Raw genomic sequence first — 19,506 nt, 5'->3', positions numbered from 1 at the left:
TTTAGGGAAGAAAATATATAAACAATTCATATAATAAAGTAGCATGAGAGAATCAATTGGCTATAGCTAGGTTATTTCAAGTTCCTTAGACTAAACTATTTGTGGTTAAGGGCAATGCGCCCATAGAGGTACTAGAAATCATCTCTACTCTATTGTATGTTGAGGGGTTGGTTTACATTCTTGTCAATCAGCACGAGTCCAGGGTTGTTCACTTCCTTTGAAACGGAACTGCTTCCGGTTCTTCAAGGAATAGATAGAAAAAAAAAAAAGGTGGCCACCGCCATGTTTCAGAATGAAATATGTCCAATGCATTAAATGTAAAATTGCTGTATAGCAGTATTTACACTACATAATTATTGTCTTTGTTTTAAAGAATACGTTTTGATTGATGAGACTACCGCTGGAGTTGTATTTGCTGTAAGTAACAAGATCCGGTGATGTCTATTTACCCTGCGGCTAACATATTAGCTAGCACGCTACTATCGGGGGGAAGGAGCGGCATTTCGGCCTTACGCGTGCTAAGTATATGGACGTTTAGATGACTTCTCCAAAAATATATTCTAAGCACCGTACACATTTCATCCATACATGGACAGCGTTGAGTTGCATTGGCTAATATCATACTAAACCCTAATGTTATCTAGCGATATCATATCTGAGCTAGCTAGCTAGAAGGACACGGTCGTGCAAAATTAGCATAATGTAGCTAGCTGGCTACAGCTAATTTGAAAAGCTGTAATTACAGCGGTAACGTTATGGTTTATTAATCAGTGCGGCTGGTTATGACGGTGGTGTTAGCTAGTTAATGACATAACACAAAATAAGCTAAACAGTTAGCTAGCTAATAATATTACCTAGTTAACGTTAGCTCAATAGCATTGCTACATTGCCTGTCAAATTCTACCAACAACAATGGTTAGCTAACTAGCTCTATAGCTGTCACTCAAGATGCTTATCTGCGTCTCTCGCCTAACAGTGAATGTCTAGTTAGCGTGTTTGTGATGAAACTCAACATGACATTTTGCCAAGCCATTCACTAATGGCTTTCAAAATAAAATAAAACATTGTAATGTTTCAGTATCATGAAGTTATGTGTGAAATTGTGACTGTCATTGTTACAAAGAATATGTCAACGTTTAATTGACTAAGATGGAATATAAAATATCACCAATATTGTTTACATGATTTGAATGTCTATCCTCTACAGGTATTGTTTCCCATACAGTAACAGTGTTACGCAATGCACCATGGGAGTGGACCACAGAATGTGCAACGGCAACTTCAGAGATCCAAGTCCACCACTGGATCTGAAGCAGAAGATCACCAGAAGCAGCAGACCATGGCAGTTACTCAACAGCAGGCAACAGCCAACCACCCACAATCAACTGTGACCACGTTTGCATCAGGAGCCAGCCCTTCAGGCCCCCAGTCCCCCAACTACCAGATAATAATGAGCCGCAGCCCTGTCACAGGCCAGAACATGAACATCACCTTACAAAATGTCAGTCAAATGGTGACGGGCAACCAACAGATCACCCTCACCCCGCTCCCTCTCCAGAACCCAGGCTCTCCCGGCTTCCAGCACACGGCCCCGCAGTGGAGGTTTGAGCCTGCCCCGTCCTATATCCAGGTCACCTCACCTCTGCCACAAAGTCCCACTCAGCACAGCCCAGTCCCTCTCCAGCGACCAGGGGCACCTGTAACAGGACTGGGTTTGTGTGGACAGAGCCCAACACGCTTTGTTGATGCTGGCATGCTTGTGAGACAAATCAGTCTTGGCAGCCCGCCTGGAAGTGGGCACTTTGTTTACCAAGAGGGGACAGGGCTGACGCAGCTAACTCCAACCACAGCTGGGCAGGTGCAGCTGGCCTCCCCAGGGGTGCCAGGCTCAGTGCGTGAACGCAGTCTCTCCCAGCCCCACTCACAGACGGGAGGCACCATCCACCACCTCGGACCTCAGAGTCCTGTGGCCAGTGGGACTGTTTTGCCCACACTGGGGAGCCCAGGCCACATAACCACCTCCAACTTGCCACCTCAAATCAGCAGTATCATCCAGGGGCAGCTGGCGCGTCCCATGATATTTGAGAAGACTTCACAGGGTATGGTAACTGGAGTGGGGACAGCTGCCACTGTGTCTTTCAGTATGCCCTCCACCATTCCTCCCTCCAGCCCTTCCCTCATTAACCCTACCCAAGGCATCCCCAATACCCCTCTCACCCCTACTGGCATGTGCTTGGGGTCCGTCAAGAAACAGATACCCAAAAAGCTGGAGGAGATTGCACCCTCAAACCCAGAAGTGGCCCAGCTGAGGAAGCAGTGTCTGGAGCACCACACTAAGAAGATGGAGGGTCTGAAGGAGGTCTTCAAAGACTACCTGATTGAGCTGTTCTTCCTGCAGCACCTCCAGGGGAACATGATGGACTATTTGGCTTTCAAGAAGAAGCCCTGTGTCCCGCTTTTCACTTACCTGAGACAGAATGACCTAGACCTTGAGGAGGAAGAGGAAGAGGAGGAGCAGTCTGAGGTCATCAATGATGAGGTACTGTTACATTATTTATTGATTTATCATGTCATACATTCAGAATGTCTCTAATTCCTATCCTGTATATAGGCTATACGAATTTAGTTCAAATCTCTGTGCCACTCCCAGGTCAAGGTTGTAACTGGAAAGGATGGACAGGCCGGAACACCAGTTGCCATAGCTACACAGCTTCCACCCAATGTTTCAGCAGCATTCTCTTCCCAGCAGCAGTTCCAGGTAGAGAATGACTGCAAACCCTACACAGAGAGGATGGAACTGATTTATCTTTGTCTCTCTTAAATATTTCCTTTTAGATTGCCAAGCTTTTACTAACCCTTGGAAATGTCTCCTCAGGTGCACCAGGGAGCAGTTGGCAGCATGACAAACTCAGGGGACATGGACCCCTTTAAGAGGCAACAGGCAATGGCACAAGCAGGTAAGGCAAGGACAGCACACTCCCGTGGCTTTTTTGTTGGTTTGTTTACTCTCCCTTTTCTTTCTTTTTGTGATTTTTTTTTATTTTCTTCCCTTAAATTGCTTCTGCTTTTAGATATTTGCCATCTTCTACTAGCGCTGTCTGTAGAAGTCTTAACGCAAGGAAGGAGAGGTGGTCTGTATGGTGTACAGAAGGTCATTGCTGTTTGCCGAGTGTCTTTTTTCCGTTATGAGGGTATTGTGTGTTTTAAATCCCAGATCAGGCTAAGAGGTCCCGGATTGAAGTTGGTCGCCATGGAATGATTTTCCAGCATCCTGGTTCTTTAGGATCACCTGGCGTTCCACTCCAGCAGCTTATGCCAACAGCGCAAGGTAGGAGTGCTACTACCAGGCCGTTCTGTGTTCTATTCAATGCTGCTGGACGTGTCCTTAATCCAAAGAAACAAACTGAATTCCAACAACGTCCCATCGTCTCCAACGAAAACCTCCAAGCAGCATCAACAAAGCGATCTTCATCCATCCGCTGGACAGACACCCCAACAGACCTCAGGAAGTTCAGTCTTAGCTCTCCCAGCATGCTCTTTTTCTCTAGACCGGGCTAAAATGGGGAAGAAGATAAAAAATAAAATAAAAACAAGTCTGAAGAAAAGGAGTAGCCTCTCACTGGGAAGATGCCATGTCTTATGATTTGACTTATGTTTTATTGATCATCCGTCTCCATCCGTTTCTTCTTTTCTGAAGTTTTGTTCTTCTCGATCGTCTGTTTGGACGGACTTTCCTGTGCCGTTGGAGCTTTGGTTATTTCGCAAGCGGATCACGGAAAGTGAGAAAGGAGGAACCCTGGAAAAAATTCATGTATTTTCAGTGGGGCATGTTTGCTCATTTTAATGATTGCTTTTTCGTTCCTCCTTTTTTATACTCGTCATCATTCTCATCCATCCGTATCCCACACCCCTGTCCCCCTCCGCTGTCTGTCCTTGCATTGTCAACGTGGATTCACAATGAATCTCAATCCTATGTTCAGTTGTCAGTCATCAAGAGCATCTGTTGTTTACTTGTTCCATCATGCTCATCCTTTTGGTTTCCCCCATCTGTTTCCATGGCATATCGTTCTGACTTGGCCTCTTTCCCTCAGTCGTAGTAGGAAGAAGGGGAGCCGGGTAGATGAGGTTTGGTGCAGTCATGATATGTCACAGGTTGGCGTGGGTGTGTCTGTCAGGTCCAGGTGTTGGATGTGGTCTAGGTTATGTGAGTGATGGTCAGGGAGAGGTAAGACAAGTGCTGCTTAGTCAGGGTGCACAGCTATGCTCAGCCCAGGCCTGCTATCTGCAAGATCCCATGTGTGTCCTGCTCACTTCTCTGCTTTGCTATGTTCTGTGTTCCACAAAATAACTACATTGCTTCATGCATGCTAAACATCAGGTGTTTTTGTGATTGTGCGTTTATTTATTTATTTTCTTCTGTATTTTCTATTTCATTTGATTTGGAAACCTTTCTTCTCAGTCCCTCTGCTGAAGGTGTTTATGCATGATTAGTTTAGCTGTTTTAGTCACATTCTCTTAACATTTTACAGAATGTTTTTATTTTTGCATTAACAATCTTAGTATTTTATATATGTAGATGATCACATTGATTTGTATCTTCTGTAATCATTGTGCTGTATAATTTGTTTTCACTCTTCCTCAACGGTAAGAACTACACTACTGTTGACTCATAACGTACATCCAATTCATACGTTCTGGGTAACTGTTACAATAGATGGAGCTGTAAACACTTTCCTTTTAGAATCTGATCACATTCAGTCAGTACTGAAAAATAATGGCTTACGTATAAGTACAAGTGGCCCTCTGGCCTGACTACTGCTCAGTCTCTCTATCTGCACCGTGTATAGTCTATTATCTTTTAACAGGCCTTCAAGCTTCATTCAGAGCAGGATTGGTATGACATGACAACACTTGGATCGAGGAACCACAGAGCAACACTAACTCACAGCCACATGTTCTTATCCTTTTTCCACTCCGTCCCTTTGTGTTCCCTATGACTTGGTTACTGTGCTCCAGGCGGGATGCCCCCCAACCCGCAGACAGTACAGATCCCCGGGCAGAAGCAGAACCAGCCACAGTATGACCCGTCCAAAGGGCCTCCGGTGCAGAACGCTGCCAGCCTGCACACTCCTCCCCCCCAGCTGCCAGGCCGCCTACCCCAGGGCACCCTCCCCATGGCAGTCCTGCCCATGGCTCTCTCTCAGCAGTCCCTACTTGTGGATAGCTCAGCACAGGCCGCCAATCAGCTCCAGGTGAAGGTGCAGGGGGCTGGCCCCATCATGGCTCCAGTCAACCCCCACACACAGCTCCAGGCCCAGCTCCAGCAGCAGATGCAATCTGGTATTCACCTCCAAATGCAGCCTCAGCAGCCCCAGCTCATGCTGCAGCCAGCACAGGCCGTGAGTCTAGAGGATGGCTTCCTAACATCGCATGTTTTTGGTTGTTTTCATAGGTTTATAGATCAACGTTTTGTCTTCTCTCTCTCCTCCTTTGATCAGACTGTGGCCCTCACTCGTCCTGGAGCAGACTCCAACCAACCTGGCCAAAGAATAATGACCAACTCCCTGTCCAACCCCTCAATGTCTCCTGCCCCCCTCAACGCCCCCAACTCACTCCCCTCCCCCCACACAATTGGCCCCCTCCGCCCCAACATCAACCCTGCCACACAGTCCAAACTGGCCGGCCCTAACGGCACCTCCACAGTCAAAATGGGAGGCTTTGGTCAGGGCTCGGGTATGCAGTCATCAGAAGGGAGTTCACATGACAAACAAGCTGAACAGGTCAAACTGGTGAGGAGTTACTTCTGAGAAACCTATCACTCTGCAAGTGCTTTTGTTTTCCGGCTGCTCATAATGTGACCCCCCCCCCCCCCCTCCAGGAGAGCCAGGTGCACCAGCGTATCTCTGAGCTGAGGAAAGAGGGCCAGTGGTCAGCCAGCAGGCTGCCCAAGCTCATGGAGTCCTCTCGGCCCAAATCCCACTGGGACTACCTACTGGAGGAGATGCAGTGGATGGCAGCTGACTTTGCCCAGGAGAGGAGGTGGAAGATGGCTGCTGCCAAGAAGGTATGCTGGCTGAGTTCTCTTATTGTACTTTTACTGAAGTAATGTCTGTGATTCTTATGTACTTGTACATTGTTTCAGTACTACTTGATCATAATTGCATATTCCCCAGCTGGTTCGCACCTGTTCCCGTTACCATGACGAACAGAAGAAGATGGAAGAGGGATCCAAGAAAGAGGAAGAACTGCGTCTCCGTCACATTGCTAGCACCATCTCCAGAGAGGTGGAGTTCTTCTGGTCCAACATTGAGCAGGTACATTTCTCTTAATGTGGAAACTTTTCCATTGTTGTCCTTAGACCTGTAGTGTCATCGACTCTGTCCCTCTTCATCTGTTCCATCTGGTTTCTCTCAGGTTGTGGAAATTAAACTGCGTTTCCAGATTTATGAAAAAAGACTGAAAATGCTCAGCCTGCAGAGAGCAACGAGTAAAGGTGAGACTTTATTCAAGAGCTTTTTGAAATCGATGTAAAACAATCAAAATTTCATAATGTCGTTTTGAATATATTGGTTATTCTTTGCGCCACAGGACAAGATGTTAAACATGCTCTGTCAACCGCAGTGAAAGCTGAAAAAGAGGTAGGTGGCTGTACAGACTCACTCTGGTTGTCCAGAATGTCCAGACACATAGTCAGGTTTTTGCAGGGACGTGTATTCAAAATTCATCTCATTCATAGGAGCCCAATATGTCAACAAAGAAGCGAAAGTCCAGCACTTCATTGGCAGAAGAAGGTATGTGTACAAAACTATTTCTCCAGCGATTTTTACTGGTTTATCATTTGAGGTGTACTGTTGCTTTGAACAGTTGATTACAATGTTGTATCTTGTCTATGGCTTTGTTCTCTCTCTCAGTTCAGGATGAGGAGAGCACCATAGAGGAGCAGGAAGCCATGGAGGTGACAGCTGATCAGAAGGCAGAGTTGGGAGATCTGGCTAAAGATGGTCAGCACGATGCACTGTTTTCTCTTACTATAGCTAGTGATCGATTTCTCCCGATTACCTTTGTTTTTGTTCCATTTCTCATTAAGTCATGTAGAGTTTAAAAGCGCCCCTTAGTCTTTTGTGTCTATTGAGCCTTTCTTCTGTGTCTTGTATCGTTCTTAGCTGAGATGCCGCTGGATGCTTTGATGAAACAGTATGCTGGTGCCTACGCTGACAACTTTGACTGGCCCCAGCCTTCCCCACAGAGTGATGAGGATGGCAGGGATGAGACTGAAGGTGTACCTAAACTCTACATATATACTTCATCTCTATTTACCAATATGTGCCTCATGCTCATTGCTATGCCAAGATTATTAGTTTCAAAGCTAAATGATTTGTAGACTGGTGGTGTTCCCTCAGTGGTGCTGATGTAGTCATTGTTCCCTCAGAGATGGAGTCCTCTCTGGACACCCCCCACGAGGCTGTAGTGATAGACTCCCTGCTTAGTGTGGACCAGTATCGAGGTTCTGAGAAGACCAGCCCCCCTGGTGCTGACGGGAAGCCCAAGAAGGACATAGCAGAGGTGGCAGCCTCCACAGAACTCATCCTACCCAAGGGCAGTGCCAGGACCACCACTTCTGTGAGTCATCACATCTCTCACTAAACCAGTCGTTCACTGTTGGGTGTCATTTAACCAGTTTTTCAATGAGAGGAGTTTGGAAAGATAAATGGGGGGGGGAAATGTAATATATGAAATATATATTTAAGAGGACAGTTAGTGGGTTAACATGTACAAACAGGGAATCATTATGACACTTTGCTATGCATCTTAGGGCCGCAGCCAGGCTCCTTTCCTGCTGCACGGATCACTGCGTGAGTACCAGCAGATCGGAGTGGACTGGCTAGCCAGCCTCCACAAGAAACACCTCAACGGCATCTTAGCAGACGAGACCGGGCTGGGCAAGACTGTGCAGACTGTGGCCTACCTGGCCCATCTGGCCTGTCAAGAGGGTAATCTACTGTTGAAGACTATATTCAATGCTTATCTTTTGTTTATTTACGTAAACATGTAGGTATTTTTATGCATGTGAACATCCATATAGACTTAATTTATATGTATTTTTCAGGCATCTGGGGCCCCCATCTGGTTGTGGTGAGGACGTGTAAGATCCTGAGCTGGGAGATGGAGTTTAAACGTTGGTGTCCCGGCCTCAAGATCCTCCTCTACCTTGGCAACAGACAGGAACGCAGAGCAAAGAGAATGGTAACTAGTAATGATCTGTTTCAACGAGACCTTTTTCAATAGACAGCCCCACATTTTGAGTCCATTCAAGCAGAGAGACTTTGAGCAGGACAGCAGCACCAAATGTGACAGTAAATAATGCACACTTCTCATGAATAGAATGCCATAAAGATTGAAATGTTCTTCTCAACCACTTTTTGGCTTCTGCTGTTATTTAAAATGCCCTTGTTTACCAGTTTGTGTTTCTGTCTGTCCATAACTCGTGTTGTTGATGTTTCTCCAGTGGTGGGCGGAGACCAACAGCTTCCATGTGTGTGTGACGTCCTACAAGCTGCTGCTGAAGGACCAGAGCCATTTCCTGAGGAGGAGGTGGAAACACCTGGTCCTGGATGAGGTGCAGCTCATTAAGAACATGTCAGAGAAACACTGGGAAACCATCTTTGCGCTCAAGAGGTAACAACTCTTATTTTAGGGTGGCACCATGGCTACACTCCCAAACAGCCTGGTCTGGTGAAGGCTTTTTGGTCTCAGCTTAGCATGAAATGAAAGTTTGTTTAGAAGGCTAAACTCTTAAATGTGGTTTAACCTTTTTAAATTGTTAGAGCAAGAGAAACAAAATCAAATGATGTGTTGGTGTGGTTTCTATTCCAGTCAGCAGAGGATCCTCCTGATCAACACTCCACTCCAGAACACACTGAAGGAGCTGTGGACCATGATCCACTTCCTCCTGCCAGGCATCACCAGACCCTACACAGACTTCCCTGTCAAGCCAGGCACAGACCAGAACCAGGACTACTGCCACAAACTGGTCATCCGCCTGCACAGGGTCAGTTGGGGTACAACCAAACCCCTCTTCTTCCTAATGCTTGTGTGTTGAGAGTTTGTCAGTAAGTAGTCATTGATATCCATCAATGTGATGGCGCTTTCAGTTGTGGTGTGAAGTGATTGTGTATCTGAAGGTTCTTTCATTCCTAATGAGTGTTTCTGGTCATTAAAGAAGATATCTTTGCTTAACCCTTTACTCTCGTGGAGATTGTCCTATATGCATAGGGCTAAATTTAAATGTTTCTTATAGATGAAATATGAAAAGTATCTGCATAAGCATGGTAGCGATTGAAAAGGAACAGTTTGGTGATTATGGGGAAATTATTAGATCAAAGGTGAGTGAACAACAGTTCACCTGACACAACTAAATCCAAACATAAAATCAATAGTGTAATGTAAATTTTACATTTACTGTACTTTTCACAGCATTTGTTGATAAGTCTAAAAATACTCTGGATACATTCAGTAACATAACACTATTCCTGGAAAATGTGGGGTATGTGTGACAACAAATTACAAGGGTTTGAGTGAGAGGACTAACTGGTGTCTCCAAGTAGCCCACACACCTTTCCCAAAGTGTGTACAGTTCCTAAGCAGTTTCAATGCACTTTAAGGACTGGAAGAGTCTTCAACTATAAGAACTAGAGCAGGCACACTTTTTGGAACCTGCGTCACTGCCCTCACACAATTACTGTTGTTTACGCAACCCAAAAACGGTCAATTTTAAATCACAATCTAGCTTAGGTGGGCATCATTTCAGACTGTTATATTGCCAACATGACAAGCTAAGTTACAAAATACGATATAATAGTTTTGGGCTTTTACAGTGCAATTCATGGAAAAGAGATCATTTTGGTGAGCGTAGAAAGGAGTTATGAGTGTTCAGGTGCGTGTGCTGCAGCAAATATTCTTCACAATAGACAAACCGGCTTATTTTGTTCAGAACTACCAAACATAGTGATCATAAACATTGCCGCACTGTATGTGACATGAGTTTTATGATATGGATATGTGAAGTGCACATTTGGACTCATGAGTGTTTTGCTGGCTTGAATGACATCAAAGTGGTATTTATTATAATCCTCAACGTCTCATCTTTCAAAATACATAGTCCTCTTAATTTACAGCATTTCCCTCACCCAGAAAAACAAAAAGTCAGCAAAAGTTGCCCAATTAGCGAGAGGGATCGTCCGGGCAATCGACCAGGCGACGAAGATGCTTAAGTTCAGAACGGCAATCAGTCAAAACCCATACAGTGCTGCGAAGCGCAGAGCCAGAGCTCTGACGTCATATGTGTGTATATATATATATCTATATATCTCTCATGTTACTTGTACAGTCACTGCTTTCCAATTTTAAGCGTTTATCAGTGCCACTGGTCATCAGTAGGATTCCCATTTACCAGAGCTGTTCACACCTAAATACCATTCAATCTGACATCCTTTCTCCTCTGCAGATGATCCAACCCTTCATCCTGAGGCGCTGTAAGAGGGACGTGGAGAAGCAGCTTCCTAAGAAGTATGAACACATCCTCAAGTGTCGCCTTTCTAGCAGACAGAAGAGCATGTATGAAGATATCCTCACTCAGCCAGGGTGAGTCAGCCCTCCAGACACCACATAACCTCTGCCTAATGTATGGTGATTAGTATAGTATTTAGTTCTATACTCAGACTGAATATTTGAGCACAGGTTCTATACCTGGAAATGCACGATTATTTGTTAGATGGGGGGGATCGATAGTTGCGTATGGCAATATTTTTTGGGTATGATATTATATTGTTTTTTGATGCCCAAGTATTAATCAAAAACATATATATACATACAGTTGAAGTTGGAAGTTTACATACACTTAGGTTGGAGTCATTAAAACTTGTTTTTCAACCACTCCACAAATGTCTTGTTAACAAACTATAGTTTTAGCAGGTCGGTTAGGACATCTACTTTGTGCATGACACAAGTCATTTTTCCAACAAATGTTTACAGACAGATTATTTCACTTATAATTCACTGTATCACAATTCCAGTGGGTCAGAAGTTTACATACACTAAGTTGACTGTGCTTTTAAACAGCTTGGAAAATTCCAGAATATGATGTCATGGCTTCTGATTGGCTAATTAACATCATTTGAGTCAATTGGAGGTGTACCTGTGTATGTATTTCAAGGCCTACCTTCAAACTCAGTGCCTCTGCTTGACATCATGGGAAAATCAAAAGAAATCAGCCATGACCTCAGAAAAAAAAATTGTGGACCTCCACAAGTCTGGTTCATCCTTTTGAGCAATTTCCAAATACCTGAAGGTACCACGTTCATCTGTACAAACAATAGTACGCAAGTATAAACACCATGTGACCACGCAGCCGTCATGCCACTCAGGAAGGAAACGCGTTCGGTCTCCCAGAGATGAACGTACTTTGGTGCGAAAAGTGCAAATCAATCCCAGAACAACAGCAAAGGACCTTGTGGAGATGCTGGAGGAAACCAGTGCAAAAGTATCTATATCCACAGTCAAACCAGTCCTATATCGACATAACCTGAAAGGCCGCTCAGCAAGGAAGAAGCCACTGCTCCAAAACCGCCATAAAAAAAGCCAGACTACGGTTTGCAACTGCACAACTGCACTGTACTTTTTGGAGAAATGTCCTCTGGTCTGATGAAACAAAAATAGAACTGTTGGCCATAATGACCATCGTTATGTTTGGAGGAATAAGGGGCATGCTTGCAAGCCGAAGAACAACATCCCAACCGTGAAGCACAGGGGTGGCAGCATCATGTTGTGGGGGTCCTTTGCTGCAGGAGGGACTGGTGCACTTCACAAAATAGACGGTATCATGAGGGAGGAAAATTATGTGGATATATTGAAGCAACATCTCAAGACATCAATCAGGAAGTTCAAGCTTGGTCGCAAATGGGTCTTCCAAAATGGACAATGACCCCAAGCATACTTCCAAAGTTGTGGCAAAATGGCTTAAGGACAACAAAGTCAAGGTATTGGAGTGGCCATCACAAAGCCCTGACCTCAATCCTTTAGAAAATTTGTGGGCAGAACTGAAAGTGTGCGAGCAAGGAGGACTACAATGCTGACTCAGTTACACCAGCTCTGTCAGGAGGAATGGGCCAAAATTCACCCAACTTATTGTGGGAAGCTTGTGGAAGGCTACCTGAAACGTTTGAGCCAAGTTCAACAATTTAAAGGCAATGCTACCAAATACTAATTGAGTGTATGTAAACTTCTGACCCACTGGGAATGTGATGAAAGAAATAAAAGCTGAAATGAATCATTCTCTACTAATATTCTGACATTTCACATTCTTAAAATAAAGTGGTGATCCTAACTGACCTAAGACAGGGAATATTTACTAGGATTAAATGTCAGGAATTGTGAAAAACAGAGTTTAAATGTATTTGGCTAAGGTGTATGCAAACTTCTGACTTTAACTGTGTGTGTGTATATATTATAAAAAATTGTTTTTGCTACTGTAGGGGAGCTAGTCAGCTGTACCTGCGTCAAACTGGTATTTTTCGTCTTATAGTCTTATAGCTCGTTCTCCTTTTTAAATGGTGAGCCAGCAGGTTTTCAACACTGTTATTTCCCTGACTGATCAGAACTCGTGTTCTCATGCTCTCTTGTCCCTGTGCAGCAGACCTATAGTGAGCAATTGTTTTGGAACATCAAATGGCAGTAAAATCGCGGTATCGAATCGCAATACATATAGAATCGGTATCAGCACCTAAGTTCCTAGCCCTATTATTTGGTTATCAGAGCATTGTTGCTCAATATTAAATTCACTTACCCTCTTTCTGAATGTCTTGTGCTCTGTCTTCTGTCTGCCCTTAGAGCCCAGGAGGCATTGAAGACTGGTCATTTTGTGAGTGTGCTGCAGGTGCTGATGCAGCTGCAGAGGATCTGTAACCACCCAGACCTGGTAAACATCAGGGAGACCAGCAGCTCCTACGTGTGTTCCTCTCTGCAGTACAATACCCCTTCCCTGGTGCTGGGAGCCCTGCAGGAGGACCAACGCACGGTAGGACTAGGGAGGGTACCAGTACCACACACAGCTAAAACACCTGGAGGTTTAATCCAGTTTATTCTATTTCATTAGCAATGCTCACCTGAGTGACTTGGAATAAAATTGATTAGATTGGTTTATCAAAACACACTTGTGTTCCCTTTGTCTTTTTCTAGAGCCTGGACCTGTCCCTGTTCGACCTGATCAGTAATGAGAACAGACTGACGCGCTACGAGATGGAGGAGGTTCTACCCAAACTCAAAGTCACCCGTCAGCTGATTGAGGAGATCCACAGTGCCCCGGACCCACCGGCCAGACCCAAGCCCTGCAAGATCAAACCCATGAGGTCTGTGCTCTACCCTTCACATCCCATGGAAACCTTAAAACACATGACATGGATGATTCCAAAAATGGAAAATAAATCACATTTACTATTTCATTTACTATTTGTTTATTTTATCATGTTGCATCAGTAGCGCTAGGCTGTGTTGCATGACCTTTGATCTTTATTGAGTCTATGATTTGATTGACAGGTTGTTCCAGCCAGTGCAGTATGGCACTAAGCCAGAGGGCCGTCTGGTGCCCATGACCAATACTGTGGGTCAGCAGCGTCCTCCAGCCACCACTATCACCCCCCCCACCACCACCGCCACTACTACTTCTACTGCCCCTCAGCCAGCCAGGGCCACCACCACCACCACCACCACACAGGGTAAGACCTCCCTATAGACCCCTTGACAATGCTACACTTTGGTATGCACTGGGGTTTACACATATTCCATGCTGTTTTTAAGTTGAATAACTTTATGAAGGAAATCATACAATAATTACAGTTTGATATTTACAGTATTTGTGTAGTGTGTATCACACAGATAATCTCATGATGTTACCATGTAATGTTTTGTAAAGCATGAGTGTGATTTGAGTTGGTCATGACACTAAAAACTGCTTTTCATAGAAGTTAATTATACTAACTATGCATAGCCTGCGTGTGTCATTACCGCCATTACATTTTCAAATTGTGTGGGTTATGCATGTGTAACTAAAAGATAGTCATCAGCATCATTTCATAGCAAAATCCAAAGCATTTTATGACTCTAAATTTATCCTAAAGTGGAGAAGTCCAAGGTGAAGATTTGATTATATTGACATCCTCTTTTGACTCTAAACCTATCAATCCAAGACGGGTATAAACCAAAACTTACTGCTGGACCACCCCCCTGATGTTGTGCTGTTGAATTAACTGACACGTTAGCCCATCCCAAACCCCCTTGTACTTCACAGTGGCCGGGACGGCTATTCAGAAAGCTCAGACTACCTCGCCTACCACCGGCACCATTGGGTCTGCTGTAGCATCCTCTGGGAGCTCCGCCCTTGGCCAGCATGTGGTGGGGGCTGCCCCCCCTGTGGCCCAGGGCCAGGCTCTGTGTGGCGCGGCCCAGCCCACTCTGCCTGGTATTGCCCAGGTCCCTAGGCTGGCCCTAGGCCCCACCCATGCCATCCAGCCCAGCCTGGTTCCCCAGAGACTGGTTCTAACGTCCCAGGCCCAGGCACGGTTGCCTAGTAAGTGGCCTCCTCCCCTTCCCTCACCTCCCTTCAATGTCTCCCTCCACTTTTGGCACAACAGAAAGGGCTGCTCTGACCACAGGCCTCTCTCTCTCTGGGACACTGCTGCTTGGTGTTAGTGTCTTTTAATTTTAAGGAAACAACACTTGTTTGGTGTAAATACAGAGTTAGAACAGAATGTGAACTATCTGTAAAATCTATATAATTATAGTATTAGAATAATATTATGTTAACCGTGTTGTCTAATATAACAAAAGCCTTTTACCCTTTTGATATATTTTGAGGTCAAACAAACCATCTTCAGGTTTACAGCTATGGCATTTCCATTGTCTTATTTTACTGCAGAGAATCACTGAGTGAAGAAAAATAGCACTTTATAAATGACAACTAGAGCCATGTCAGCAGCATCCCCAAACAGCCTCAATCTTCCTCAGTCTGAAACCTGCATGTCCACAACCCAACGTCTGCTGCCATGACAGACCACACAAGACTGGTTTAACCATTTAAAACTATATTTTCCTCCACCTAAATATTGGTTCTCCCGTTTTACTCATATTTTGCTTCTAGACAGCCCAGCTGCAGGAAGAGATCCCAAAGCTTTGTTTCCTCTTGTTAGATTTTTTGTGTTATGGTTTATTTTGACCCTGAGGGTTTGTGTACTGCTAAGCATGTTGAAATGGTCCCACACACCGCTGACCTCAGGCCACTCCCTACCCCCAGTGTGAACACAGAAACCTTTTCAATAGCAACTCGACACACAACACACACATTATAGCGCATAAAACAATTCTAGATAGAATGCTATTTATTGGCAATAATTTTGTGGATAAAGGTGCGTTATCTGTTTGCATGCCTGTAATAGATGTGTTGTAGTAGTTGAAAAGGCAGTTAAGTGCAAGCCACTGCTTTAACTGAATACATGTTTGTTGCAGGTTCTCTGTCTCACCTGAAAATTACTGTTTTTTGTTTATTTTCCCACTCCGGGTTGGCTAGAGATTAGCTACTGCGATGGTTCACATGTTGTGGAGGGCAGCTACCTACGCTCATCCCACTCATTAACACACCCTGGTATTGCATGTCTCGTCTCTCTCACCCTTCAACTAACTGAAATGTCTTTATTTAGTATTTTTGGTGACGCAGTCATGCAGCAGTACTCTTTTGGTCTGTAGTGTTATTTGATTAGAGGTGTGTGTGTGTGTGTGTGTGTGTGTGTGTGTCTTTCCTCCTGCTGAAGGTGGAGATGTGTTGAAGATAGCCCAGCTGGCGTCCATAGCAGGCAGCCAGAACCGAATCTCCCAGCCTGAGACCCCCGTCACTCTGCAGTTCCAGGGTAACAAGTTCACCCTGTCCCCTAGCCAGCTCCGACAGCTCACCACAGGGCAGCCCTTGCAGCTCCAAGGTACACTCGGTAATGTACACCCAACATTTCATACTCTCCCTATGACTTCTCTTTTTCTCCCTGCCCTTTTTGTCAGAATGTCCTTCGCTATATTGTATATCACTTACAACAAAGATGCTATTTTAAATTATACTCCTTTTAACTCGATCATGTATTTGGTGGAGTCCACATCATAGAAATACAGAGTTGGATAACCAATGTTACATGTATATACATTCTTACTAGAGCAGTGGTCACCAAAGGGCCGATCGTCTGGTCGATCTCCAAGCCATTTTATAGTCTATTTCACCAAACATTTCTATAAAAAACAGTGTTGTATTCCTACTTTTTTCTGTCTCGCACTGTTGACAAAAGGTGCACTTGTTTCAACTGCCCTGCGCGCCGGGTAGGTGAAGTGTTCGCACTTTGAACCGTTTAATGTGTCTGAAGGTACAAACTTCGCCTTCTCGGCGTGCTTGGAGAGCAAATCAAGTGCACCTATAGACCTACCAATAGCCAATGGAATTGCTCAGATCACCGTGTAAAAGTAAGTTGATACTGTGATTTCAAAACGTTTAAAACCATGACTAGAAAGACGCCGTTAAGGAATAGAGGAAAGAGCTGCTGTTTAAGAGTTCATTTTAGTTTTTATTCGGCTGTCAACACTTTTTACATGTTTTTAAAAAAATACTTTTATAAACCATGAAATGCGCTTCTCCACTCGTGCTGCAACCAGCACTGCAGCTTCAATGAATGAGGAGCAAAGTCTATCTATAGGCCTGCGTTGTTCTAATTAGCGGTTGTGTGTTTTTAATGTTTCACTTTTTCTGGTCATAGGAGTAACAACAGGAATCGTGCATGAGGCATAGATTATGTGATGTGACTCGATTTCGGGCTTCTGCTCAAAGACGGTGTCCCCTTTTTTGGTTAGTCTCACTCTCAGCGGAGGGGAGAGAGCTGAGGGACAGGACCACAGTGAATAGCAGACCCTCTGATGCTCTTCCTCCGCTGAGACTGACCACCTGCTTTTACATTTATTTTTAAAGCACATTATTTCAATTTATGCTCACTCACTCAGCTATGCCTCACAAGTAGTACAACATTACCAGTGTGATCATATACCTCAAGTTTTGAAGTATAATTTCAAAATGGTCTGAGAAGAACAACATTGGCAGGGCAATTCAAGCATAGCCAATATGCTGTAATACTGTATTGTGCCAATTGTCTACTACAACTGTCTTTGCTACAGAACTGTTTTAATAGGTTAATTTTGCATAGGCTTATGTTTAAGTCATGTAAAAAAAAATAATAATACAAATCTGAGCTTTAGGTTGCGCGAAAGTTTGGGGACCACAGTACGAGAGTGATTAAAACTAAATGGTTATATCTGTTTAATGGTTTCTGTGTTGTCTGTGTGCCTGGCTGTGTGATGGTAAAGGCAACATCCTGCAGATAGTTTCGGCCCCTGGTCAGCAGATCCTCCGGCCCCAGGGCTCCATGGTCATGCAGACGGTACCTCAGGCTGCACCTGTCTCCAACTCCTCCACCAGATCTGGCACCCCACCCCCAGCCGGCCCCGCCCAACAAGGTAAGCCTGCCACCTTCAACTGTGAATAGCACAGATAGTGCCTCAAGAAATAACATCACTATGTTTAGTTTTTTTTTTCAGTTTGCATACTACCGTGCTCCACACTCTTATGCTCAGAGTGCATTCTCCGATGACATTCTCTTGAGTTCGTTCTTGTGAGGATGAGAGTGTGGAGAACGCATAAAACATTACATTTGAGAAGCACACGCACTCCCCCTGTTGTATTACCTCATGCTCTACCTCCCCGTTCACTGAACCTTCTTCCAGCCAGGACAATGGCAACAAGAGACAAAACAAGATATACACCAAGCAAACGTTTTACTTCAGAATTATCAGCTCGATATATGTGAATTTTAATAATCTAGCTAGCCAGCTAGTTAAACAGGCAAAAATGACCTAAAACAAATGTTATGCAAAAGCATTTTGGGGGTAGATACCACCTTCTTCATGGCTGGCTAGCTATCCAGTTAGCCCTATTGACTTACTCTGAACTTACCCATTCACTGAACTGTCTCCCAGCCAGGACAACGGAAATATACACAAAGCAAACGTTTTACTTCATAACTATCAGCTATTCATATGTGAATCATAACAATGTAGCTAACCAGATATTTTAACAGGCAAAAATGACCTCAAACTAGTATTATGCAAGATAGATGTCATTTCTTTGTGGGTAGCTAGCTAACAATTCTTTGGTTCTATCCGGCTGGATAACAGTAGTAGCTAGCCGCTTAGCCCTGTTGACTTATTATGGGCTTGCGATCTACGGTACGTAGGCAGGTAAACATGCATGTATTTATTAACGTATTGACATACAATATTGTATTCAGGCAACATATGAGATGTGAATAGGCAACATTTAATTCCGAAGTCAGTGTATTTCCTCTCGCTTCAGCTCAAATAATGGAAGGAAGTCTTAACTATTGAGGAAGCAGACTAAACCATTCCAATGTTTCTGCAACTACCTCCCCCTAACAAGCAACGTTTGAAATATGTTCTACCTTCTTGTGGCTTTGTGTCAGTGACTCTTATCACAGAGTGAAATTAAGGTTCAAAGTGGAAATTTTGCGTACGTTTTTACATAGTTGCGTCATATCTCTGCATACTTTCCGTTGAAGCTTGCATCGATGCATGTTTCAAAATATGTACAAACGGAGAGCGTGTTCAAGAAGTGATCTCCGTGCTTCGTTTTGCATACTTTGATTTGGACTCATACTTTGACCCTCCCGTGCTACAATTTGCGTGCTCAGAGCACGTATGCACTCCGTCTCTGCTGTCATGGCTTACACTGTGAACGCAGTCAAATATTACTCTGGTCACCTTTCTAACAAAGTGATTGTGTTGTAATGGTCTTAAAGTCTTTCTCCCTTTTACTTTTAAGCTTCAGGGATGACATCAAATGCCTTGGGGGTGAGCGCCCAGCCTGCTCCTGCTGCTCCTATTGTCCCTCAGGTGGGTAGAACAGGCACTGGTAGAACACAGAAGAACATGAAATGAAAACATGTTATTATGATGCCGTTCTCTGTGTGGTGTACAGGTGTCGTCAGAGGAGAGGGGTCGTCATCTGAAGGAGCGTCTGAGCCGCCTGTTCAGTGCCAACGAGAGGCGTTGTAACCGCAGTGTTCTGTACGGGGCTGACCTGCTCCAGATCTGCTCTGTGACCCCAGGGGCTCCTCACTCTGCCCTGAGCCCCGGGGGCTGGAGATGGGTGGGCAGGGACAGCTGCCTCAGGGCCCAGAGGACTCCTGTGGCCACCACAACACACCTCCAGTCTGCCCTGCGCTCCTCCACAAACCGCCAGGATGCCAGCAACAGCCTAGTCAGCAGGTACCCAACTACCCATGGTGGTCAATCACCTCACGTCACTGTCAGATTAAACGTTTTAATATCATGACGGACATAATCACGAGTTCATAT

At 44.6% G+C, this 19,506-nt stretch overlaps 1 protein-coding gene across 6 annotated transcripts in view; it reads left to right on the top strand.

Annotated features, from left to right (window-relative positions):
• The first annotated feature begins 240 nt into the window (after nucleotides 1–240).
• The window catches only part of ep400 (E1A binding protein p400), a 36,389-nt gene continuing 17,123 nt past the window's right edge, over nucleotides 241–19,506 (top strand). For 3 of the 6 annotated variants that reach the window (XM_036979700.1, XM_036979703.1, XM_036979699.1), the window contains exons 1-28: nucleotides 241–417; nucleotides 1,208–2,539; nucleotides 2,651–2,758; nucleotides 2,876–2,957; nucleotides 3,215–3,328; nucleotides 5,017–5,399; nucleotides 5,499–5,789; nucleotides 5,879–6,064; nucleotides 6,174–6,314; nucleotides 6,415–6,493; nucleotides 6,589–6,638; nucleotides 6,737–6,791; nucleotides 6,912–7,001; nucleotides 7,164–7,277; nucleotides 7,430–7,620; nucleotides 7,814–7,991; nucleotides 8,108–8,244; nucleotides 8,507–8,676; nucleotides 8,875–9,049; nucleotides 10,505–10,641; nucleotides 12,886–13,072; nucleotides 13,234–13,403; nucleotides 13,591–13,769; nucleotides 14,342–14,620; nucleotides 15,858–16,031; nucleotides 17,440–17,589; nucleotides 18,971–19,041; nucleotides 19,127–19,416. In XM_036979700.1, the coding sequence (XP_036835595.1) occupies nucleotides 1,241–2,539; nucleotides 2,651–2,758; nucleotides 2,876–2,957; nucleotides 3,215–3,328; nucleotides 5,017–5,399; nucleotides 5,499–5,789; nucleotides 5,879–6,064; nucleotides 6,174–6,314; nucleotides 6,415–6,493; nucleotides 6,589–6,638; nucleotides 6,737–6,791; nucleotides 6,912–7,001; nucleotides 7,164–7,277; nucleotides 7,430–7,620; nucleotides 7,814–7,991; nucleotides 8,108–8,244; nucleotides 8,507–8,676; nucleotides 8,875–9,049; nucleotides 10,505–10,641; nucleotides 12,886–13,072; nucleotides 13,234–13,403; nucleotides 13,591–13,769; nucleotides 14,342–14,620; nucleotides 15,858–16,031; nucleotides 17,440–17,589; nucleotides 18,971–19,041; nucleotides 19,127–19,416 (5,480 nt within the window). In that variant the 5' untranslated portion in view covers nucleotides 241–417; nucleotides 1,208–1,240. The remainder of the gene's footprint in view (nucleotides 418–1,207; nucleotides 2,540–2,650; nucleotides 2,759–2,875; nucleotides 2,958–3,214; nucleotides 3,329–5,016; nucleotides 5,400–5,498; nucleotides 5,790–5,878; nucleotides 6,065–6,173; nucleotides 6,315–6,414; nucleotides 6,494–6,588; nucleotides 6,639–6,736; nucleotides 6,792–6,911; nucleotides 7,002–7,163; nucleotides 7,278–7,429; nucleotides 7,621–7,813; nucleotides 7,992–8,107; nucleotides 8,245–8,506; nucleotides 8,677–8,874; nucleotides 9,050–10,504; nucleotides 10,642–12,885; nucleotides 13,073–13,233; nucleotides 13,404–13,590; nucleotides 13,770–14,341; nucleotides 14,621–15,857; nucleotides 16,032–17,439; nucleotides 17,590–18,970; nucleotides 19,042–19,126; nucleotides 19,417–19,506) is intronic. The other 3 variants (XM_036979702.1, XM_036979704.1, XM_021605809.2) reach the window with 3 other exon arrangements.

Source organism: Oncorhynchus mykiss, chromosome 6 (assembly GCF_013265735.2).
Source record: "Oncorhynchus mykiss isolate Arlee chromosome 6, USDA_OmykA_1.1, whole genome shotgun sequence".
NCBI lineage: Eukaryota > Metazoa > Chordata > Actinopteri > Salmoniformes > Salmonidae > Oncorhynchus > Oncorhynchus mykiss.
The sequence above is the reverse complement of the archived record's forward strand: the minus strand, read 5'-3'. Positions and strand labels throughout refer to the sequence as shown.